Source organism: Schistocerca cancellata, chromosome 2, assembly GCF_023864275.1.
Source record: "Schistocerca cancellata isolate TAMUIC-IGC-003103 chromosome 2, iqSchCanc2.1, whole genome shotgun sequence".
NCBI classification, from domain to species: domain Eukaryota; kingdom Metazoa; phylum Arthropoda; class Insecta; order Orthoptera; family Acrididae; genus Schistocerca; species Schistocerca cancellata.
In genome coordinates, this window is record NC_064627.1 from 481957753 (window position 1) to 481983723 (window position 25971).

The 25971-nt window shown below is 37.4% G+C and overlaps 1 protein-coding gene across 1 annotated transcript in view; it reads left to right on the plus strand.

Moving 5' to 3' along the window:
• Nucleotides 1–10349: 10349 nt before the first annotated feature.
• Nucleotides 10350–25971, plus strand: part of LOC126146300 (esterase FE4-like) — a 123398-nt gene continuing 107776 nt past the window's right edge. The window contains exons 1-2 of the mRNA XM_049915611.1: nt 10350–10435; nt 10710–10853. Of these exons, the coding sequence (XP_049771568.1) occupies nt 10364–10435; nt 10710–10853 (216 nt within the window). The 5' untranslated portion in view covers nt 10350–10363. The remainder of the gene's footprint in view (nt 10436–10709; nt 10854–25971) is intronic.

Here is a 25971-nt window from a genome sequence, read left to right on the forward strand (position 1 = left end):
TGCACTCAGCTTGTCTTTCAATGTCATTGGATGAGTAGTAACTCTTTCATCACTTATTGCTACTTCTTGGTTCATACAAACCCTTCTTCTTAAAAATCAACATTTTCATCTTTATTTTCTGTAACATTTTCATTTTCATCTCCATCTGATATACCAACAATCCTTTTAGTCTCTTGAGTAAATGGCTTCTGTAATTGTTTGCAGTTGAATTTTACATCTCTGCATATGTATGCACACCTTTCCAGGAAAATAAACACAGCATTCACAATCATCATAACCAGCCACATGTCCTATTAAAGATTTAGCATCAAAATTCTTCCATTTTTGTGTAGGAATCCAAGCATAGCATTCCATTCCAATTATCACAAAATTATCCAACAACTTTCTTTCTTCAAAAATATTTCAGTTGCACCAGATTGATTCAAAGAGTACATTGCAGCCATAACAGCCTCACCCCCCAAATACTTTTTGTAGGTATTCAGCAGAGCAAAGCCAAGAACACCCCATCTCACAAAGTATTCTATTTTTCCTGCTCAGGAACTCCATTCTGCTGAGTATATGGTGCATTAATTGAATGTTTCACTCCAGTTGAGTCAGAAAACTTACGTACATCTTTATTATGGAACTCCTTGCCACCACCTGTGCATAATTCTTTCACAGTACCATCAGCTTGAATCTTAACATTTCAATGAACAGTGGTAATTTTTCTATAATTTCATCTTTGTGTCACAAAAGTATGTTACACTGAAACTGGAAAAATAATCCTTAAAAAACAGCAAAGTATCAATGACCCTGCAAATCATTTTCTTCCATTGGTCCACAAACATCTAGATAAAGTAATTCCCCAGGTTTAGTAGGTTTCTGCACTCTTTCATGTTTTCCATGGACTCATCCCTCACAAAAGCTTCTGTCAGTCTTTGTTTCTATACCACAATCTTTCAAATACTGATGCACAAAGCATTTATTTTGATGACCTATTTTTTCATACCATTTGTGCAAAGTGTCATCAGTTTCACCAACACAAGACTTTTCTTGATGAACAAGCTTCACAGCTAAAAAATAAAGCTCATTTCTCATTTTCACCAGCAACAGCATTTGGAGCATTGTTTTTGAAAAATAATCAGGGCTGGCCTCATTTTCAATTTTTTGATTTATTATTGTCTGTGGAGGTTTTTTTCTTTTTCAAAAAAAAAAAAAAAAAGAAGAAGAAGAAGCAGAAAATAGGTTATGGGATACATCAGAACAAAACCAAACATCTTCAAAATATCGTTCTGTCCATGTTTCTCCATTTAATACCTGTACATCAATTCAACCTGTACCATGTGCAGCCAGCCGCAGTGGCCGAGCAGTTCTAGGTGCTTCAGTCTGGAAATGATGACCTCAGATGTTAAGTCCCATAGTGCTTAGAGCCATTTGAACCATTTTTGTACCATGTGCTTCATTTTGCACGTCATTTGTGGCACTATTACCTTACTCAGAGTTTCAAATGGTTCATATAAAGTGTACCAGTCATGTAGGCTTCTTATGTGATGTGTCACACCACTGTCAATGTACCACTCATCACAGTCTAGTGAATTTACATCTATAGAAAAATTGTTGCGTCCCGCCATTATAACTTTTTTTTCAGTTTTTAATGTAGGCCTATCAGTGCAACTACAACTTCCTGAATGTCCCACTGTTGCTACTCCTTTGACAATATAGCAGTCTTCTCTGTTGTCTGTGGTAGTACATGCATTTGACTGATGGCCCTTTATCTTACATTTGAAACAAATCAACCATGTTTTACATTTTTTTTTTTTTTGATAAGTGGTTTGATTTACTACATGAAAAGCAGTTTCTGTTTTTATTCCTTTTATAATGAGACATTTTTTAATGTATCAGCTTCAGATAAAGATTGTTTGTATCTTGGTTGCTGTTTGTTAATCTTCATTGTCGACATCGCTAATGTAGCAACATCTTTGTTTTCATGATCTGTTATTCTCAGTTCATAATTTAAACACTGTTTTTGTAATTTATTTCACATCTTCTCTTCAGCAGGTAAACTGTGCCATGTAATATAAATGTAATAGAACCCTTTGGGCAAAGTTTTCAAAAATCATGCAGAGAGGTCACCATTTTCAATCGGTCGTCTAACAATGAAAGTTGAGTTTGTACTTCATCAAATTTGGCTAAATGGCATTGTATTCCACCAGATGCTTCCCAACAATGTTATGAAATTTGTGTCAAAGCAGATCACTGTTTTCAGCTGAGTGAACATCATAAATTTTATGTAACTTATCACGATTCTCTTTACCAGTCTTGCATTCCCCAATACGAAGTAAAGACTTGGAGTCAAGCAATAGAATTAGTCATGCCCTTGCTTTTGCATTAGCATTTTGCAAGATCAGTTTCATAATTTTGTCCACTTTCTTCTAGCTTAAGGCCAACTCACACTTTCCATCACAGCACCATCACATCAAGGCACTGTCTCGTCAAGGTGTATTCACATTGGCCATCACGTCATGCATGTCAAGTCAGTTCAAATCTCATGATCTCAAAAGGCATTGCTGTCCTCAACTAATCTTTTTGGAGGAATTGCTATCTTTTCAATATTATTTTCAACTATTTTTGTGCGTAAAGTGCACATACACAGTGTGGTAGCTTGTATGCATGGATGCTGGAGTCCACATTTGTATGAAAATGACATTTATTGGAGCCAAATGGTTTGCAGCTTGTGGGATAGCTTGTGTGTTAGAGAAGGGAGGCAGAAGTGTAAAACAGCACAAAGAAAGTGTGTAGGTCCAGAAAAATGCCATTACATGGCACAAAAGGGGAATTTCACACATTGTACAAGGAGCATGAGGAAGAGGAATCTGCATTTCATATTTTTGGTCTTTTAATTTGTTATGTCAAATTGCACTGAGAATTACTAAAAGGAACACAGTGTTATGTGCTGCCATCACATCCAGTGAAAATTTGGTTTAAGGTAGGTGCTAGTCCAGTGCAGATTTTTGTGTATTGCTCGTATCTCCCTCAATACCTTTCCCTTCAAGATATATAGGTTTTCTTTGCATACTGTTTTTGGCTTTTAGTAATTCAAATGCCTTATTTGTACTGGGGTCAGCTAGTGGAAGTACGTAAATATTGACAACTGATGCTTGCTGAACTGTTCCATAGACAATTCAGAGAGCTGCTTAACAATAAATAGGCCTGCCACCATTACATATTCAAACAAACAACTTATATAGTGCGTGAAGATTTCAATGCATTTCTTTATGTAATACTAAAAATGCCTGACAAGAGACAAATAAATTCCACCTACTAATCAATCTGATTCTACCCACAGTACTTTTTCATTCCAAGCTGCTGCCATGTTGCGATCTATTTCATTGTAAAATATGAAATACGACAACAGCACTTTATAAATGTAGTAGAGGGCAAGTAATTTAGTATGTTCATGTCATACCGTTCAGGCTGCTGTCTCACAGCTTCAATTAATCTGTTGTCATTTATTATAAATATTAAGAAATGAAATAATGAAATGAAACAACAGATACCAACCACAAAAACCATCCTGAAACGAAATGTGGAGATATGCCCATTACTGTGTATCAGGAGGGAATGAGCTTTTGGGTTCTGTGATCAGAAATAGACAGATGATGTCAGCTGTCAACTCTTTCCTCCAGAGAAATGTTGATGGTGTCATGACGTGACATGACAGCCAGTGTGAATTGGCTTTTGAGCAGCTCACCACTTACGACATCAAAGATTTTGTCACATTTTAAGGTAGCTCTTATTATGATCCTCCAAGCCCCCAATTTGCTGTCTTTTGTTGGCTACTGTCTCATCTTTTACACTGCTACAACATCAAGTTATTGAGGAAATCAGCTACAACTGTAGCAATTTGTCAAAACTATATCAACCACACACATCTGCTACCATGTTGACAAAAATCCAAATGCCATTTTGAAATGAAATATTTATTTGAGAAACTGAAGAGTATTGGAAATCCCTAGAAAGAGCAATCAAGGAAGTCAAACAGACAATTGTGTGCCTAAGAAAAGTAACTGTGAAGAAACCTTGGCTAACAGAAGAAATACTTCAGTCGATCATGAAAATATAAAAATGTTCAGGAAAAGAAATAAATAAAGCAATGTAAATCTCTTAGAAATGTAATAAAACTAAAATACAAGGAAGCTTAAGCAGTTTGAGAAAACAAAGGAAGAGAATGAAAAGTACATAATCTTTGGAAGGACAGATCCAGTATGCAGAAAACTCAAAATAAGTTTCCATGAATATAAAAGAATAAGCATCCACATTGTGGGTGGAAAGGGGATTTCACTGTTAAATACAAAGGAGACAGTGGATGGGTGAAAACAGTACATTGTATGTAGCTACAAGTGAGAACAACATTCTGCTTAGGAGATGGAGGAGGAGGAGGAGGAGGAAGAAGAGAAAGAAGAAGAAAACATTTCTATGGAATTTCTAAAATATTGTAGAAAATAACAGTCAAAGCATTATTACAGTTAGTGTGTAGAATGTATGAGGTTGGGGAGATACTATTATACTTTTGGAAAAATATCAGCCACACAATCCCAAAATAGAAAGTGCAGGTAAATCCAAAAATTAATACACACTCAGTGTGACAACTCGTACATCAAGATTACTGACAAGAAAAATATACAGGAGAATGGGAAAGGAAATTGAGAAACTGTAAAATTATTATCAGTGTAGTGCTGGAAAGGCAGTTATGATGCCCACGTTAATGGAAGTAAGGCTTAAGACTCTTTTATAGTATGTTTCGAAGTAGAAAAAAATGTTCTTTTATGTGAAATGGTGCAAAATGATTGGAATCATCAGAAAGATAGATATATACTCTAGGGAAAGATGGCTAACATACAGTATATATAAGAAACAAGAGAGGAACAATAAGAATAGAAAACCAGACAGAAGTTCTTAGATTAAAAAGGCAGAAAATCAGTCTTTCTCCTCTACAACCCAACTTGATCATCAAAGAAGCAGTGATAGAAATAAAAGGATGGCTCAGGCGTGGGATGGAAATTCAAGGTGATGAAATATCAATGATAATATTCACTGAAGACATTGTTATTCCAAGTAAAACTGGAAAAGAACTGTAGGACCTGTTGAATGAAATGTACACTCTACTGGGTGCACAATATGGATTAAGATATACTAAAAAGGAGGTAGAAATAATTCAGAATAGGAGCAGTGAGATTAACTATAACTTTAATATCAGGACTGGGAACCATGTAATGGTCAATGTGTAGGAAAACTGCTTCATTGGAAGCAAAATAATGAATCACGGAAAAAGTAAGGTGATAGAAGAAGCATCCTAACATGGATTCCTTGTTAAGAGAAGTCTGCTAGAATCACAAATGTGCCTGGAGCATATCGTTGTAAGTGAATTACAAACTCTGAGGCAAGAAGAGAATCAAAATGTTTGAGACGTTTTGTTTCAGAAGAGTGCTGAAAGTTAAGCCAACTAATAAATGAGAAATGTGGAGGTCCTGGAACCATCCAGTCAATTTGTTCCCTTGTTGTTAAAAGACAGTTTGTAGACATTGTGTTCCCTTGTTGCTAAAAGGTTAAACACACACACACACACACACACACACACAGTCTCTTGGTATGCAACCTGACTGGAACAACATTATGTGGAGTGATTGAAAGGAGGAACAAGGGGGAGAGAAATGTAAGCAAAACTGATGACTGTGAAGGAGATGAGGAATGAGTTGGAGGTGAGGAAGCAAATAGAACAGAAGAAGACACTAAGTTATCATTGTATTGTTTAACACTATTTGTGCTGATACCAGCTAAATGTAACCTAGTAAGATAACAGGAAATGTTGTATCTGCTACTTTGGAAAAAAAAAAAAAAGAAAAAAGAAAAAAGAAAACTGCCACTTCCTCTCTTGCAAGTGTTGTTTACTCATAGTCATTAGCTTAATATTTACTTGATTATACTAATATTTTTGTAGCAAATTAGTTAAATACTCTGTAATAATAGAGGCCAATTTACAATATACATCAAAGTATCGCACAGTTTTACAGTGAACCCTGCTACTTGCCATGTAACTAACAGCAGTTTTCAAATGAATGTGTAATGAGAAATGTTTTTATTTGTTTATTTTAACTGGAAGAAATTTCATAATTTATGTTAGTTGGGAGCTTGTTCAATACATTTTATGCATTGAAACACAGCCCCACTCTGAATCCTAGAGAAGGAGGCAATATCTACACTGTTTTTTTGCATATGTGTGGTTATTTACTTGATGAAACATTCTTATTGCTGACTTCTGGTGAATAAATACATTACATACTTTAGGCTGCAACCTTAGAAAATAATTCCTTAAGACAACAGAGAGCGGTAATGTTCAAAAGCAAAAACACTGAACCAAGCCTCCTGATTCATTCACTTGTGTGACGACTCTACTTTAACTTGTTAAACAGAGTTTTACACACAGTAGTTTGTTTGTTGTTTCATGATAATCCAAACAGAATTTTATTTTCTTGGAGTGTTTTATATTCTGTGCATAGTTCATGTCTTACTTCTTTAAATAACTGATTGGAGAATAAAAAACTGGAGGATTTTATAGTATTACAAGTAGTACTTTTTATTTAATTTTACCCTTCCTTACCTTAGGGGGAAACAAGACTCAGGGTATTATACACATATGTTCAAAGAGTTACATTTTCTATCTACCCTGTCTAGTTCAGAAATTTCTTCCCAGTGTTCCTCCTAAGAGTTTATTTTCTAAATGCCATGACTATGTTTTTGTTAATGACTCTCTGATACAACACTTTTTTCAGTGATTTGTGCCTAATGAGTCAGCATATTTATTGTTTTCATTTGACCATTTCATTTGGCTATTTCTTCTACATGTAAACCTTGGGAGATAGTTGAGACAAACAATAAATGATCATAGGCTGTTGTACTGCATCCTTCCACTCTAGATGAGAACCTTTATGTGATGAATAAAAGTAGATACCAGCAACTGTAGTTGTTGACTGGTCCTGTCTGTTAAAAAATCAACACTAAGTCTCCACAAACAATGGTTTCCCATTAAGCCATCATAAACTAATCAGAACTGTCTCTATGTACTTTAAGAAGCTTAAAAATAATTGCTCCAAGTGGTCTGTGCTTAACTGTTGAGGCACAGTATTTACAGACTTTTTCATCACAAGATTCATAAACCTGAATGTTGTGGGAGCTCAGCTCCACTTTTTTTGCATAAATAGACACTTCCCCTTTTCTGTTAGTGGTTCTAGATTAGTACGATATTAGCTTGTACCTATTAAGATGTATCTGTTTAATACAGTGATTTCTATGTGCTGTTCTGATAAGCACAGAATGTCTTGTGATATTCCACCTACTTTCATTCTGCCATGAAAATATGGGAAGTTCATCCTTTTTATTAAAGAGACTTCTCATGTCTTGATGACAGACACCAAATTAGTGTTCTTCAAAATCATGGTTTTCTCAGAGTTACAGTGTTTAGTTTTGCTAGCTGCTGTTTCAACGTAACTATAGTAATTCCACAGTTTTGTCTTTTTTCCAAATTTTTATTTAAAGAAGCCCCAGTGAAAAATTTGAAATTCAGTGGGGTAGGGTGGATACCGCCCTGATCAAGTTGGATACTTCTGGTAATTATCTGTTCAAATGACCTCTTATCAGAAGCATTTAAATGCAAACCATGCTACGTATGATGCAACCAAGTGCTTGAGATGCATCAATTCCACCAATGTGGGAACACTCCTCTCTCCAGAGTTTTCTCCAAGTAAGGATTATGAGCATGTGTTTGATGTGTTTGATTTCAAGCCCAACTGTGTAATTGAGATTGTGGTTCAACCTGTTGTCTGTACTCCATATTGTTATACATTGCCCAAATAAATACATACATAAATAAACTTAAAAAGTAGAACAAATGCAACACCCTCAAATACTGTTCAATGGCACCAGAGTATAATACATGCATGCTGACAGGTTGTGTGTTAGTGATTCATTTTTGACAGTCTTTGGTAGTCAGATGGCATTCAGGAGACCTGTCTGTACACTCTGTGTTCTAACTCTGCTGGTAGTAATTGTACCGAGTTCAGAACTGAACACTGCAAAATTCATTCTAGTATACACCATGCCTCACAGCAGATTATGTACTCCTGCTGAACAACTGCAACCATTTGAATTAGATCACATTGTGGGTGTGCCAGAAGCTGAATGGATGTATCAATGGATTGCTACACTTATTGGGTACAATGTATTGGTAGTGTGTTGCTGCTTTCAACAGTGGTATGTGGAACGTTCCCACACCAGTAGACCAGGTACTGGACATCTATGTAGTAGCATGCTTGTCAGAATTGACACATTGTGCAAGCAGAGGTGGCCAACCAAATGTCAAACAGGGAGGAAATCTGAGCACATGTTGTGCCTGCTGTTTCATAAGGGACCATTGGGAGCCCACAGCTTGCAGCAGCAGTAAGATAATGTCGGCCTCTGGTCAGGCTGCCACTGACACCATGGCATCACCAAGATTGCCTACTCTGGTGTTGGGTAAGAGCTGACTGGAGAGCAGAATAGTGATCTGTTATTTTCAGTTACGAGAGTAGGTTCTGTTTATTTATGGATACAAATGCTTATGATGTAGGTATGGTGAGCTGCCTATTGTTAAGTGCATTTGCCCACAACACTTTGGTTCCATAGCAGGCTTCATGGTATGGGAGGCCATCAGCTACAACTCACTATCACATTTGGTGTTTCTGCAGGCTAAAGTAAACTGTGACTGCTACATTGCACAGGCTGTTATCCCCGTGTTACTGCCATTTCATCAATAGGAAGGTGACGTGCTTTTTCAGCAGGACAATGCACATTACATAGGGCTCTTCAACACAGCATGCCTTCACTGTGTACACTGCTAGGATAGCAAGATCATAAGGTCTCACACCAGTTGAACATGTAAGAGACATGATTAAGTGGAAACTTACTTGTTCTCCAGGGCTTGCAAGAACCACTGCTGAATTGCAACAAAAGGCAGAAGAGGCCTGGAACAATCTATTGTAGGTTGCCATTGATCAGCTTTATGTTCATTTGTATGTGAGAATACATGCCTGCTTTGCTGCCAGAGAAGGGAGCACACTGTGTATTGATGTAACTGTTTCAGCGCCTGTTACCATGACGTGTGTTTCAGGTTGTCTTGATTTGTTAGAACACTGCTCAACGAGCAGAAAAAAGGTCAAAAATTGTTATTTAGTGCAAAGAATTTTCCAAATAAGATACTGCTGTTGAAATTTGTGGAATGCGTAATTGTTAACATGCTATCATGACCATCTTTGTGTCAGGTGTGTGTATACATTAAAATTAGAGGAATGAGTGCCTAATGCAGATACTACTGCCAAAATTAATAAAGACAACTGCAGATGACAGCTGATGATATAGTACAAAATATATTTTTTTTTTTTTTTGCAGTACTCAGTGTTCAAAAATACATTAATCAAAACACATGCATGAGTTCTGCTGTGACTAAAAGCAGTTTTAAATGTAGTTTAAGCTGTTAGTGTCTAGATTTTAAAACAAGTTTATCTGACACACATAAACTTACAATACACAGTAGTTGTACTGGAAACCAGCTTGTATCTGAAAATAAAAAGGCAAAATGAACAAATTTTGCACTTAGGTGGTTTCATGCCTAAGATGGACACTGTAGAATCAGTTTATCACACTAAAAGCAGTGATAATCATTAAATATTAAAAAAAAATTCTTCTACATTAGGGAGCTAATAATGCAACAGAATATAAGAACAATATGCATGAGCATTGCTGAAGACTGAAATGCATGGAAAAGTATGAAAGAATATTTTTAAATGCTAGACAGGTTTAATTCAGGAACCTCATGGCAGATTAAAATTCTGTATCACACTAGAATTGGACCAGGATTCTGACTGATTTTAAACCTATATATACTATCTTTTCAGAGAATGTATCAACCTGATAAACAAGTGGGCAATTTCTGTTCATGCTACTGGTTTTTAACTTGTAAATATTATCTTTCAAGCAAATGTGTGAGACTAAAAAACAAGTGACCAGTTTTTCTTCCTCCTCTGAAAGATTGAAGAATGATAAGTTATCTTAATGTATACAACCTAATTACTCACACAACAGCTACAGAAGATACTGCTCTGAATTATCTTGCAGAAGATTTTTGATGATGATAAATAAGTGGCTATCATTTTTTCTATCAGAACAGGCATGCCTGTGATAATGGACACTAAATAGGTATGTTATCTCAGAATAATGCAATAATTACATTTATATATGAGTGCTACTGTGTTGAGATAAACATTTCTGGGTTTAGCAGTTTGAAGCATTGCCAATGATGATTCTTTTCAACATTTTTTGTCTAACTTATGCTGTATTAAGTTGCACTACTTTGGAGCAAGTTCAGGTATAAAACTACTGGATTTCATCTGTCACACAGTTTAGCTTCTTTTCATATTCTTGTAGACTAAAAATGTTAATGAGCTGCAACTCAATGGTATTTCAGTTTCTGTAATTTTTCATCCAATTCCAATTTTTCTGTTACATTTTAACATCTTCCACAGGCACTTCTCTTTTCTTATATATTTATTAGTTTTGTGAAGAATACTATTACTGCTAATATTTTGGTCACATATACACACCATTTTTTTAAAATATTGTAACACTGATCTCATGTACAGGGTGCAGAAAGGATATTCAAAACAGTTGACACACCTCTAGGTCCTATTAGAGGTCGGCAGTTTAACACTACATCTGGTAATCCTGTGTTTATTTTTAGAGGTGTTCCATATGCTCAACCTCCAGTTGGATCTCTTCGTTTTAAGGTGAGTAAAGCATTTAAATAGACAGTAAAACAGAGCAGTGTTCCTTGTAATAGTTTCCAATCAAGTGTTGACATAGATTACCCTTAATTCAAGATCAGCCACATAGATTTAGTTTGTCATAAAACTTAATTTCAGAACATTCTCCATTTAACAGTGAATTTTTCATGAAGGTAATGAAATGTATACCATGTAATGAATTTTTGTTTTTATGTGTTTGGACTGGAAAAGGGTGAGAGGAAGGGGGGGATATATAGTCTAATCTAAAGAGCCGGATATATAAGGGGGAAAAAAATCAGTAAACAATGAAAATGTAATTTCTCTCATGTAGCACACAAAACTTGCTGAAATAATATCTCGTGAGGTGAATGAGTCACAGGTGCTTTGTAACAAAACTGGAAGAAGAAAAAGAAGTATGTCGCCTTAATGTGGAGAGTAACCTTAGATGTGCTTTAACTACTTTGAAGCCATATATTGAGGAGCTGCTTAAAGAAAAACAATTTTAACCATCTCATCTATTATATGATTTTTTCTTGTGACTTTCAACACACAAAAAGATATTATATGTGAAAAGTATTGTCCAAGTAAAAATAGTATCACTAGGTATTTAAATAAGACTTAAAGATATTTCTATTCAGGCTACTGAGGCCTTTCATAACTCTTTTTTACTAAAGTGTGGATTGCAGATTATTGACAAATAAAGTTTGTCAAAAGAAGCAAAAAATTAGCAAACAAAAACATGAGATATTCTGTGGTTGCAAAGAGATTTGACAGAGGTGGGGAGGGGTGGGGAGGGGGGTGAGAACCACTGGTGTATAGAAACAGACATGGCAAAATGAGTGGTGAAAAATATATTGCCTTATCTGAGAGCTCTCTTTTTAGAGCAAAATTGTATAACTACTTCGGCAAAGAAACTGGAAGTTTATCGCCAAAACGTTAGAGGCCTTTGCAATAATGTCAATGAGCTTATAGTAAATGTCCATGGATTGGGATATATAGTTTGTGGTCATGTTCTGTGTTTTGGTGAGGACAATGTTATTTCTGCTATAAGTAACTGTAACTTAGCAAAGTCATTCTGGGATAATATAAAGAAGAGGTGGTGTAGCCATCTATGTTAAGAGCATTGTCACATGCAGTGCAGTTGATGCGCAAAGTTTTTATCCAGAGCAACTTTTGGAAGTGTGTGCCATAGAACTGCCTTTAAGTAATTCTTATTCATCAATAGTAACAGTATTTTAATCTCTTTTTGAGGCAGTGAGACTCTCTCCTAATGTAAGTCTTTAAACACAAAAAGTTTGATAGTGCTTTAGAACTTCAGTGTAAATTTTCTAATGAACTCCAGGAACAGATCAGATCTGGAAAATTAGATGTCCACATATATCTTACTTCTGTAGTCAGTTTTCATACTAGAATAACCTCATCTACAAGCACAGTAATTGACAATCAATTTTTAGACTAGATCAAAATAGACGAGACAACTATTAGGCAAGTCCTAAGCAGTGTCTCTGACCATGTTAGACAATGACTCAATACTAAAAGTTCAAGTGTTTATAAGAATGAAAGTGGGCCTTCTGGTACTCTGGGCCAATGACTTTGTAAAACCTGCAGAGCACATGGAATTGAAACTTGGCCACTAGGCAGAGCTGTTAAAAACACGAGTGCTAGCATCATCTTGCCATGACATTACACACCATACTGTTGCTCAGTCAAAGGTCTTGGATAAGTTCTGCAAGGCAGTGACAGGGCACTCAGAGCTGTATTTGCTTCACTATTGTCTCATTTTCGTAATGCATTGGTTCTTGGTATTTGCTTCTGATTGTCTTATGTTCTCTCTCTCTCTCTCTCTCGCCAGATTACTTGTTGGTCTCCATTTGTCTGTTTCCTTATCATTACCTTTCTGTTCCCACTTGGTGATCTGATGTTTACAGCTCCAGACCAGTTGATCCAGCCTCATTGGGTTTCTCTCAAGTCATTGCTGACATTCAGTTGAATCTCCATCATAATAACTGGCAACAAGGTAAAAAGTTAACAGAATACCATGGAGCAAAGCTTCTGAACCTCTTGGAAAAGCAACAGCTGCAACTGCAGCATAAATTGCAGTAGCAGTTTCAACAACAGCAACAACAACAAATAAGTTGCTCTATCAAGAAATTCAGCTTCTGAAGGATCAACTGCAGTTACTGGGTACCCAGCCAAACCTCACAATTGCAAACAAAGATATCTGTTCCCAGTTGGACACAGAGGGTACAGTTTCCTTGGTAAAAATCAAAATTAATAATTGTCTAGGTTCTCCTGTCTTTGCCCCACCCTCTCACGTGTGGGTAGTGTATGGTGACAGTTCAAGTCCCATCTGGGCTTGATTCGCAATCATTGCAGCCTACAAAAAGATCACTTTTCAGTCTGGATGCCTTCTCATTGTTTTGGATGCTCCATCAGTGACAGGTTTCAGGTCATCTCTGACACAGTTCCCATCCAGGAACATTACTCAATCGAGCCCAAAAGGTTGGAGTAATTGACACATTTAAGACAAGTTTTTTGGCTACACCCCTGGTGATGGTATATAAACCCAATGGTGCCTTCCAGTTATGGATAGATTTTAAATCAACAGTCACTTCCCAGCCTCAAGTAAAAATCTATCCATACCGCACCCAGAATACCTCCTCATAAATCTTGGCAGAGAAGAATATTTTTCTATGATTGATCTTACTGATGTATATTTGCGAACACTACTGAATGAGGATATGTAAAACATAATAGTTATCAACACTCCTATCAGCTTGTACAAATACAGGCATTTGCCTTTCATGATTTCTTATGTTGCTGCAGTCGTCCAGAGATAGCTGGAACAGTTAACCATGTTTGCCCACACATGAATTAACTGTGTAGACAACTTAATTGTAATGGGAACTTTCTCAAATTAAAATGGAAGCCTGTGGTCTGAACACATTTGAATACAGGTGTCAGGCAGATTAGATGTTTTCAAACACTGACAGTATCATCCAGATAGCATAGATGTGAGGTGTTGAAACAGATTGTCTGTCATATGTATGAAGGTGACTGGAATGATACACTGTCCAAACAGCATAAATTTAACCTCAGGGAGCCACAACGAGTTATGACAGCAGTCTTTTTCCCTGTCAGCTTCATCAACCTTGAATCCCATAACCTGTCTGCATGTCCATAGCCAAAAAACATTATGCTCCACTCGAGCAATCTAGGGTGTCATCAATGCACAGCAGTGGATAGGCACCTTTATTCATGATTTTGTTCAGTAATTAGCAGTTGATACAGAAAGAGCATATGCCACCTTTCTTCTTTGTGAGGACCACTGGAGAGGAGCAAAGACTCTTGGAACATTCAATGTCTATCTTGCAGCATCTTCTCTGTTTCTCCCTGGATTATCCATTGTTCAACTGGTGATACCCTATACAAGTGTTGGATAATTGGTCTATGAGGTTCAGAGTTGATGTAGTGTTTTACCATTGGCCAATTGGTCTGTCTTTTCTCCTCTCCAGATTTGAAAGCATCTGAAAATTGATGCACAAGGGCTATCGCTTGCTGATGTTGTGCCTCAATCAAGCCAAATCCTATTGGTAGTTCAATGGTATTGGCAGTTCAATAGCTGCTTCCTCTGCTGCATTATTTATAGTGGTAGCAGAGCACAATTCTTTGTCAATGAGACTAAGCCAACATTCCTGGACTGGTTTGGCTGTCCTTGTGGACATACCTTTAGGGATAAGTTGTATCTGCTCACGGCTATTAGTGATCCAAAGTTCTCCATGACCACCTACAATACTTATGATGATTGCTGGCATGCAGACAGCCTATGTGAGCCTCAACAGCTATTTGAATCTGAAAAAAACCTTCATAGTTTTACTGAGGCTCTTGACCAGTGACTGGAACTAGTCTTGTTGATGAGGTTGGGATAATGAGGTCTTCAATGGCAAGTAACTGCCGAGAGCAATCTTTGTTGTTTTCTTGTTGGAATAGCTTCATCAGTCTGGAGCTATGATCTTCCACAGTCTGTGACCACTTGTGATTCCTGCAAGAAGTCCCATCCTAGTATAACATTATGACTACATTATGTTAAAACACAAATTCAAAGGGCTGTGTTCAGTTACTGACAGTCATTTTTGCAATATACTGTTGGCTGACTGTATTTCCCATTTATGTTCTTCAGCAAAATTGTCTTTGCATCACAGAACATAATAATCTTTTGCTAATGACAATAATCATCTTACATTATAGGAAAGGAAACCCCTGAGTCAAATAACACCTGGACAGATTGGCCATCGGTTATGACACCAGTAAAATTTCCTGACATCTTGGCGATGGTCATCTATGGAAGATTTTCACCTGTGGTGGCCTCATATTCATAGATGGTCACCTTGCTTAATTTTTCAGAAGTTGGCAGCTATGAAAGCCGCTGCTATCTCTATACTGTGATGGGAAATGCCTATGCCATGTTGGGGAGCAAACTTGTCCAAGGTATGGCAACAGGCTTTGTTCTATAGATTGACTATAATGATCTGTAGTTGAGTGGAATGAACAAAACTGTTATGATTGGTGACATATGGTGGCACAGTGGTTGTTGAAAACTCACCTTTTCCCCCTCCTACAGCATACAACATGTCCAAGATGTCCACAGCGGAAAAATTCTGGCATGTGGTTCTCTATCCTCCAATTGTCTGTTCTTCACATAGGACATTATACTTGGTGGAAGAGTTGATTTCACTTACATTGGTTAGAGGCTGAGTTATTGTTTGATGATTGCAACATAAGTCTGAGTTGACAGAAACATTTCTTCATGGTGCATTTGACTAATGGTGGAGATTAATGCAAGATTGCTACACCTTTTCTTTGACTTTCTGTATTACCTCCTGGTGTATAGGGACTACATTTATGGCTGCTATCTGTTGTGTACATGGTCCAATATTTGTGGTCACCATACACTGCTGTGTCTCTTCTCTTACAAACTGTTGAATCATATTCATTTCGACCACAGGGATTACATTTAGCAGTTGGTCACATTTCTTTCAGCTGACTGTTTCCTGTTGTATTTCTTTGATGTACTGGCACCATGTGATGAGTTCTTCAGTTGTTGTGACATCCTTTATAAGGAGAGTTTGGTAGATGTCTTTCGTTACTCCTTTCATCAAGTGAGAGATTTTGTCAGCTTCTGTCATTTCACAATGTGGCAAGTGCCAAAACATAATGTGTGTAGGACTGTGTCATTTTGCCATGATGGTAGGACCTGTTCTTCAGTTATTTGTCTGTTATTGGACTTGCTGTTGATTTGTAACTAGACATTTTCTTCAGTTCAGCCTGGAATTTGTCTCAGGTATTGAGTTTTACTTGGTTGTTTCTGAACCACCACTGTGCTGTGCCATCCAAGTAAAAGTACACATTTGCCAAACACATCATGTCATCTCATCTATTGTAACTGGTGACTCAGTTGAATACCTTCAGCCACTTTCTTGGGTCCTGACAAGCATCATCAGAAAACACTGATGGATGTGCAGGTGACTTACTGCTGTTTTGTAATCCATCTGTCACCTGAATATACAGATTTTAGGAACAATTTACTTCTTCTAATCTGGTTCCTGTCCACCTGTACCATGGCTTTTATGTTCCATAATTGGAGCCACAATGTTGTAGATGTTTTGAAGCACCTGTCACCATCACCAAAAAATGTCCCATCAAAACTACAATCAAGTCCAACTCAAAAGACAGGGTCATCAGTGAAGTACAACAGTTAGATCTGAAAGCACATTTATTACTGACACCAGTGTACAGCCAGAACAGAAGTGACCTCCTAGGCAGAGTACACAGCTACTTGTACAAGCATCAAATATACTAGAATATGCAAACATGACAATCATAAGATATTTCAAAGACCTTCCCAAAATGATGCATACAGAATAACAAATAATTGCTGGTGGATGGGTGTAAACTTGCATCCTGCAGCACACCAGCCAGTGATGTTAATCACTAAGCCACACTGTATGCACCACAGCTCCTGGCAGTATTTCTCAGAACCTATTTCACATTAGTTTTAAGGATAACTATAGATACCATTGCAACTATCACTATAAAGTAACCTTGGGCAACGGTGATAAGAAATTTTGAATTTTCCATCAAACTGTAAGGAATCTGTTAAATATGAAAGATGAGCTTCTTCTATCACTACAGGAAATTGAAAAACCTACAGGTATTTATGTAGAAGTGCTAACAGATCATCATTTCAAAGCCACCAAAATGTAATATATGTTCCATGATAGATACAAAATAATATCCAGTTACGGTAAGCATAATATAAGAAAGGAGTGAATGACTATATACACAAAAGTGGAATAAAGTCTTAAATGTGTACTATACTTAACAGCTTTTTGACTGCTGGATTTTAGTTATAGACTTGGAAACATACAAAACGGTAATTCTCACAGTGTATGGGCCACTATGAACCTATTTTCCCTACACAATGTGTTAGGGACAGTTACCAGAGAAGGCAAGAGAAAGGATGGCTAAAATCTGGTATCAATATATCTTGTGCCAGAAAGATAGAGCTTTATCTAATGAAGGGGAGTAGTGCTAATGAAGACTTGGAGGTGCATTACAAGCAGTATTTACAAATTCTTCAGTGTTTCATTGAAGATACTAAAATCATGTGCTGTATTCAAAATTTTCAGAATTCTTAGAATAAAGTACAGGCAGTTTGGAACATTATTGTGTATGAGACAAATAAACTCAGCAAGTAAAGTGATGTTCAACTCCTGGTGATACTAGCAGTGAGATGAATATTGCTAGGCTCAAAGCACTGTCTACTAAATTCAATTATTTTTTCTGTCAGTTGATGGCAATACAGTGACAAAAAGTGGGACTGTCAAAAGTAGATCTGGCAGACACACTGACATGCACTGCACACTTTATCTCCACACATAATTTTTGCTAAACCTAGTTGTTAAAGAGATCACAAAAATTCATAGGTCACTGGAAAGCAATAAATCTTCTGGTTATTATAATATTTCAACCAAATTACTAAAATCTTGGGCTGAGTTGGTAATGTCCTTGAGTTAGATTTTTAATGACTGTATAAGTCAAGGTGTATTTCTTGAAAACTGAAGTATGCAGCTGAAACAACTATTTGCAAAAGTGGAGATATAAATCTGATTTCTAATTTTAGACCAATCTCCCTCCTTACTGTGGTCTCAAAAGCTTTTTAGAAGGTTACTAATACCAACATATTGAATCACCCATATTATAATAACATTTCAGCTACTCATTTTGGCTTCCATAATGGTTTCTCTACATGGAAAGCACTATATGGTCTCACAAACTTAGTTCTAGTATAAATATACAATTAAAATTACATTTTTCACATTTTGTATGATATTGTCAAGGCCTTTAATTGTGTAGATCGTGAAATTCTACTAGGGGTAGTATAATAGGATGGTGCTAAAGGCATTTGTGTTTTATGTGTGAAGTCATACCTTAACAACAGAAAACAGAGGTTCATATTGTCACATCGTAATCATAATCAAATCAAAATCTGAAAGCAGAGTGGTCAATGAAGTACCCCACTTAATACTGAAAATTTCTCATTATTGACACCAATGTACAGACAGAACAGAAGAGAGCAGAACAGAACAGAACTACTTCCTGGATAGAGAGTGCTGCTGTTTGTACAGACAGTGAATATTTCAGAATATGCAGACATTACAAGCATCAGAAATTTGAAGAACCTTTTAGAAATGATAAATTTTAAATAATAAAAGTTTACTGGTGATCAGATTTGAGCTGGAAACCCACAGCATACCAATAAGCAATGCTAAACACTGTGCCACACTGCATACAACACAACTCATGGCACTGCTCCCTCTCATGGAGAAACAGTGGCCCCTCTGTTTCATGAGATATCATTGTAGATGACTACAGTGTCTTAGATTCATATCTTGTCATTTGTCCTATATATGGCAGCATTGGATGATCATAGCATTTAGGTCATGTTGTAATAGCCTCTGTATTTTGGTTTGTGATTATCAAGTGCCTTCAGATACCTTGAATGGGAAGTCCCCATATTTGATCTGTTCCTCAGGACTGTAGTAGGGGTTCATATGGAAGACCTGGAGGATGTGTCTGCAATTCAGTCTTCTTAATGAAGGGTCACGATTCTTGACAATGCATGTGACTAAGCTGTGAAGGACAAAATATGGTACAAAGTAGCATTTTAGTTTGTTTTCTAATAGACCTACTTTCTGCACAGTCATAAAAATCCATACAAATTCTCCCAGGGGGCCATGTCTTGCTGGTGGTTCTTGGCATTATAGTGCTCTCAGTCCTTCACCTGGGAGTCCAAGATCCGTGTGCAAACAAGTTGTTCTGTCGATGAAGTGTTACACATAGTCAACCTGAATACCATCTGGATAAAATAGGAACAGCATATCCATTGTTGTTTTGGCCTCACAATATTGGAGCAGAAAGAATGGTGTGAAGCCTCTAATGCTTTGCTTCCCTGTCTTGTATGCAAATTAATTGTACCCAATCTCTCTGGTAGATATCAGTGTACTTTGGTGCATATATGACAATGTTATCCGTCTCCCGTGAGACCATTTGCCTCTGGTTGGTAAGCAGTTGTCATCCTATTAGTGATGTTGCAATGTGAAATTATCTCTGGTACTAGTCTGGACTGGAAAAATTTCTCACAATCAGACATAATCACATGGGGTCTGCACGTCAAAGTGATGTCTCCAGTAAGGAACTTTGAAATTTCCAGAACTTTGGCAGTTGGTATGGCTTTGGTGACAGCATAGCAAGTGAGGTAGTCAGTGCAAACTATTGTCCATTGATTGCCATTTGTTGCATTTAGGTATGTACCAAGAGGTCAATTCCAGTTTGGTGGTATGGCACTGCTGCAAGTAGGATTGCTGCTGCATTGCTTCTGTCATTAGCATTCCTTATACTGTCTCACATTGCATCTAATGGATCAGTGAATATCTGGGTTGTGCTAACTTCATCTGACTCTGACTAGAATCTTCACAAATCCCAGGTGAAATGTTGGAGCTTTTCAGAAATATTTCAAGATAGCTGGTCGTAGATGAGCTAGTTTCGTGAGCAGCCATTTGTGCCCCGTTGTATCATAATTCATCTTATACAGTAGTCTGTTTATTAATTGCAAATTCTCCTTTGGTTGATTTCCACTTTGCAAAGGCTTCTGGGGTTATCGGGATGCTGAATCTTCCCTCTGTTCAGCAGCAGTGCCATGTAATGAGGCGAAGACTGAGATTTTGTTCATGCTTTTATGTTCTGTCAAAGGCTTGCTTGAAAGGCAGAATGGTTTGCTTGTGAAATGTAAACTTTCATGGATAGAAATGCCACAATTAATCAAATGTTCTTGGGTATTATACCACGGTCAAATGCATTTCACCTTAAAATGCAATGTTTTATCCCAATCTGTGGAGGACATTTTCAATTGTGATCATAGCTTCTTTTGAATGTCCAGTTCACACCCTGGCTCACTACTTACTAAGCAAAATTCTTCTTATGCATGCTTCCATGCAGTGGCATGACATCAAATGTTTTGAATACGTGAGCACAATTGGCCGTTATTGACTGCTGTCATCTGCTGTTAGTATCACCCCAAGGTGGAAGACTGGTACACATCTTCTTCAGCACCGGAATCCAGATGTTATTCAATTTCACACCCTCTTCCTGCCTACTGAAATTCCTGGGGAATTTTACAATCTTTATGGCCTTTCTGCATAGCCTTTCATGGTATTCACTTTTGGCTGCCATTACTTTAGTCCTATCAAAATTAATGTGGTGATTTCCTGGCTTCAAAGCATGTTCTGCAACAGCTGATTTGCCAGTCTCCCCTCTTCTGCAGTTACCCTTGTGCTCTTCTAGTAATTATTTGACTGTTCATTTTGTAGTACCCACGTAGTTCCCTCCCCACAACTGTGCTAAACCCTATAAATTCCTGCTTTTCCCAGTGGTTGGCAAGCATCCTTGGCTTATTTTAAGTGATGTTATATCTTCCAGGTAGGTTTTAGAATACCATGATGCTCTGCTTTTCAAGATTATCCCTATATTGTCAGTAACATCCTTAATGAAAGAAAGGAAAACTTTTCATTTCACTGCTGCTTGAGCATTGCTATGATTTCTACATGATGGTCTTAACACTCTTTTCACCTCAGCGAATGAATAACCATTCTTGGGCAGTGCATTGGTGAGATATTTTAATTCTGTATCAAGCACCTCTGGTTCTCAGATTTTCCTTGCTCTATCTGCCAACATTTTATGATGCCTCACAGTCGTTCTGGATGGTGGTTCGAATCCTGGTGTAAGTAATGGCCTGTATGTATGGAGTTTTGGTAAATCATGTGGCCCAAGCTACCATATTCTTCATTAAAACCAACACATCAAGAATATTTAATCTTCTGGCTGCCTCCTCCTCCATGGTAAACAATCTTTGGGCTGATCCCATTGAGATGTTTGTGAAAACAACCCAGTTCCTCCCCACCATGCTGCCACAAAAAAAATGTATTGTCTATGTATGTAACCAAATACTTGGTTTCTTGTTCAGTTTCCAATGCCTGTCCTTAAATTTTTCCATAAAGAAGGTCGCTGTAACTGGGCTTAAGGGGCTCCACATACTAACACCATTTGCCTGTTCATAGAATAATCCTTTCATTTAAAATATGGAATTGTGAGGCAATATTTAAACAGTCATGCAACATCAGGAGGAAAAATCAAATTCAGCAGTTGTAACACTTTATTGATTGGAACCATTGTGAAAGCAATACCACATCAACTAACTAATGTGTCCTCCAAGTGTACCACTATGCTGATTAATTTACTGATAAAATGGACCAAATTCTTGATACACGAATCTGATTGGCCCACATACTGCTGTAACAATGTTGTCAAGAACTTTGGGATTACTGGAGACTCTGATACAACCCATCAGCTTTGACTAGTTACATCAGAAGTTACCAGAGATGATGTATTGCACAGATTTAAGAGCAAAGATGAATGTTGAGAAACAAAGGAATGCAAGACAGAGAAAACATGTAGGCCTATGTCATGTGCATTCATATTTAAAAAACATATGTTAAAAATATCACTTCATTGAGTCATAGTATCCTGTTCTCCAGTTGACTTATATAGCTCAACTGAAGAATGGGATAATAGTGCAAAAAAGAAAAAAAAGTGACAGAAGTAATGTTAGCATGGAACACCTCATCTAACATATATGAGGTGTATCCCAAACTTCAGCTGATATGTGTAGAATAGCTGCAGTATGGGATACAAATTTAACTTACATCAACTTTTTCTCCTTCGCTGGCACTAGTATCCTATTCTTCAGTTGATCTATGTAGGTCAACTGAAGAACGGGATACAAATTTTAGAGGTGTTAATTTTCACCTCTGCTACTACTAGCATCATATTCTTCAGTTGATACTAATAGTAGTGAAGGTGAAAAGACTGACATACATAAAATTTGTGTCCCATACTAAATTTGACCTGTGTAGGTTGACTAAAATATGGGATACAAATCTTTTTTAGCCTTAGGTACTAACCATATCAACTGAAAATTATCATAGTAATACTGGCAACAGTGAAAACGCCTGCAACAGTCAAATTTGTAACCCATATTTCAGCTGGCCTATGAATGTCAACTGAAGAATAGGATACTACTGTTAGCAAAGAAGAAAAACTCGACATACATAAAATTTGTATCCTGTACTTCAGTCAACACATATCGGTCAAGTGAAGAATAGGACACTGGTGCTGGTGAAGGTGAAAAAATGTGACAATTGTAAAATTTGTATTACATACTGCAGTTGACGAACCCTGCTTCAAGTCTTCCACATTCACAGGAATAGATAAATCCATACCTACAAACGAAAATGAAAAAGTTAAAATAGTCCAGAATGAAAAACAATTCTTCCAAAATATCTCAAACTCACTAAGAATGAAAATAAGTACTGAATGAATTGGAACAAACAAACAACTTAAATTAATACCAGTGACAAATATCGTACACGATGTCTAGTCTTGTCTTCTAAAAAAACATTCATTTTTTAAAATTTACAATGATGATGTCTTACCACAGAAGATAACCAATTTATTATCTATGGCTCAAAAATAAAGACATTAATACGTCTGAGTAAACCACGACATCATTGGTCAAAGTCCAGGGGTTGTATCCCATTCTTCAATTGACCTGGAACTTACCAACAGCACCCTATATGAGTACAGGTTAGTTGGTCAAGTGTCAATAAAGTACTTTACAATGGCTGTTTTCTCTATCTTTTCCCCAATTTGGATTCAAAAGCATGTGAAAATTAGTACAGAACAGTTTACACTCACCAACATTATTCCTTGGTCAGACTTGATACTATTGGCAGTCGGATAGTATCTTTCTCCACTGCATTGTCTGTAATGATAGCAGAGCACAGTTCTTCATTGATGGCTCGAGCTGCCCATCCTAGACTGGTCCAGGTATTCCTATGCACATACCTTCAGGGATGAGTAATGCATGGTTGCTCCTGATAATTAGTGATCCAAAGTTCTCCTGGACCACCTGCAATGCTTATGATCATTGCTAGTACCATATGTACATTTCTTTTGTGGGCCTGAGCACTTTCTACAGCTGACAAATGTTAAAAATGTAAGTGAGCATCTTGGTTTACGACTGGAACTCATCTCATTGATGATGGCGGGATAACAAAGTCTTCAGCAAAAAACAACTATTCAGTGCAATTTTTGTTAAGTGTGCTTGTTGGAGTAGCTACATCAGTCTGGGGCTCTGATCTTTCCCAGTCTGTGAGTGCTTGTGATGCCTGCAAGAAGCCCCATTCCAGAATGACATTATAATTACATTTTGTTAAAATGACAAATTTCAAGGGTTGTTCTTTTTACAATATATGTTCCTGTGTGTATTTCCATTTGCAACATTCAGCATAATTGCTTTCATATTGTGGAACATAGTGTGGACTCTTAGTCTAGAAACATCATGAGAAAGCCAAGCCACTGCATCTAGCATTGCTTGATCTTGAAAAGGCCTTTGATTGGGTGCCACACAGTCTCATCTGGCTAGCACTTCGACAGCATGATGTGTCAGAGCAGCTTATTAACTGGGTGCAGTTACTTTATTCACAGCCAAGAAGTCCATACAACCTCAGGACTATCCAAGGACTTCCCCAACATAGTCGGCATCCATCAAGGTTCTGCATTATCATCAATTATGTTAATTCTCATAATGGACACTGTGACAGGTGACTGCACTGGCCATTACCATGGACCCTACTTTATGCTGACGATCTGATGCCGGCAGCAGAAAACAAACTTGATCTGCAGAGCCAAACTAAAAAATGGAGTGACTGGTTGGCGCAAAAGGGTTTGCACATTAATATGAAGAAAACTGAGTATGTGACATCAGACAAACATGAAATGGGAACCATCACAATTAATGGTGAAGATCTGACTCATGTGAGTAAGTTTAAGTACTTTGGTTCCACGATCACTGTTGACGGCTGACTCACTGAAGAGCATCAGAACTCAGGCAGCCTGAATGAAGTGGCAAACAACAACCAGAGTCACTTGTGACCGCAGGATGAAAGATAATTTAAAATTAAAAATCTATTGCACTATAATCCGACCAGTCACCTTGTATGGTTGTGAGTGCTGGCCGACTGCACTTGAGACAGAATGCTGTCTAATTGTAATGGAAATGGAAATGAAGATGCTAAGGTGGGCAGCAGGCCTCACTAATTAAATCAAGTTTCCAATGACAGCATTAGGAAACAGTTTGGTGTTGCACTGGTCTAAGACAAGATGCATGAGAGTCGTCTTCGATGGTTTGCACATGTTTCACGGGCCCATGATGACTCTATTGCCAAGGCAGGTTACACACTTGGAGTCATCGGCAGAAGGCCCAAAGGGTGACCTAAGCAACTTTGGGCTGAAAAGATTCATAAAGACATTAAGTGTGTGAACATCCACCCAGATGCAGCCCTTGATAGAGTGAAATGCGGACAAAGGACCCATGTAGCAGACCCTGCAGTCATGTGGGACAAATGCCTGAAGGGAAAGAAGAAGAAGATATTGTGTAATATAGTATTTTTTAGCTGCTGACAAAAAACATTCGACATTACCGAGTAAAAGCCCCTGAATTGACTAGAGCCAAGTCATGTTGCTCATTGATGATGTTTTCAGTGAGATTTCCAGAGAGTTTGGTAACAGTCATCCACAGAGGCTTTCATCTGTGGTGGCCCCACCTTAGAGATGATCACCTCACTTAGTTTTCCTGAATTTGGTGGATAGGTGAGTGGCTGGTACATCCATATGGTGATGGGGAATGGCTACAGCAGGACATATATAACAGATAAACATTATTTTGTCCAGTCACTTTGTTCATTGTTGAAAAATTTTCCAGTAGAGAAGAATGAATGCTGTGACTTCGTAGACTTTCCTGGCGTAAGTTCTCAGCAGGACTCATCAGCAGAAGCAGCATTCTCCTGAAAATGGCAACCAGTTGGATTGCCAAAATATTGAGTCAAGTTGATTTTAGGATCCAGCAGCAAACCCGAAGAGACTTTCAAGAATGAATGCTGTTTCAAGTTTTGTGCAACTGCTCTTCTAAATAATGCTAGTGACAGACATTTCACTTCTCAGGACAGTGTGTTGAACATTTTTCTAGGAAGTATTGGGAAACTATCTTGTGTTCCAGACAGCTGACAGCTTGTTATTTCAGTATTCCTCTTGTTGTGAGTGTCAAAATTATGTAATTCTTGCCTCATGCTGAAAGATCCTAGGTTTTCCATTATACTGATGAGGCACAAAAACACATATCATTTTCCTACAGGGTGAATGTAGACTTGCTGTGCTTCAGTGTCCCCATAACAGCAGTGCATAATTAATGTGGCTATGAAAATAGAGTGTAACACACTATTATAAGGTACTGGTCAGTTAATGTACCTTTTAGTCTCATCAGAAGGTATATTATGTGAGAGAACTTGGAGCATTGGAAGATTAAATATTATCTTGTTTCATCCCCCTCATTATTATGAGGCCTTCTATTAGTTCTTTATTAGACACAGTTTCTTCAGGAATTAAT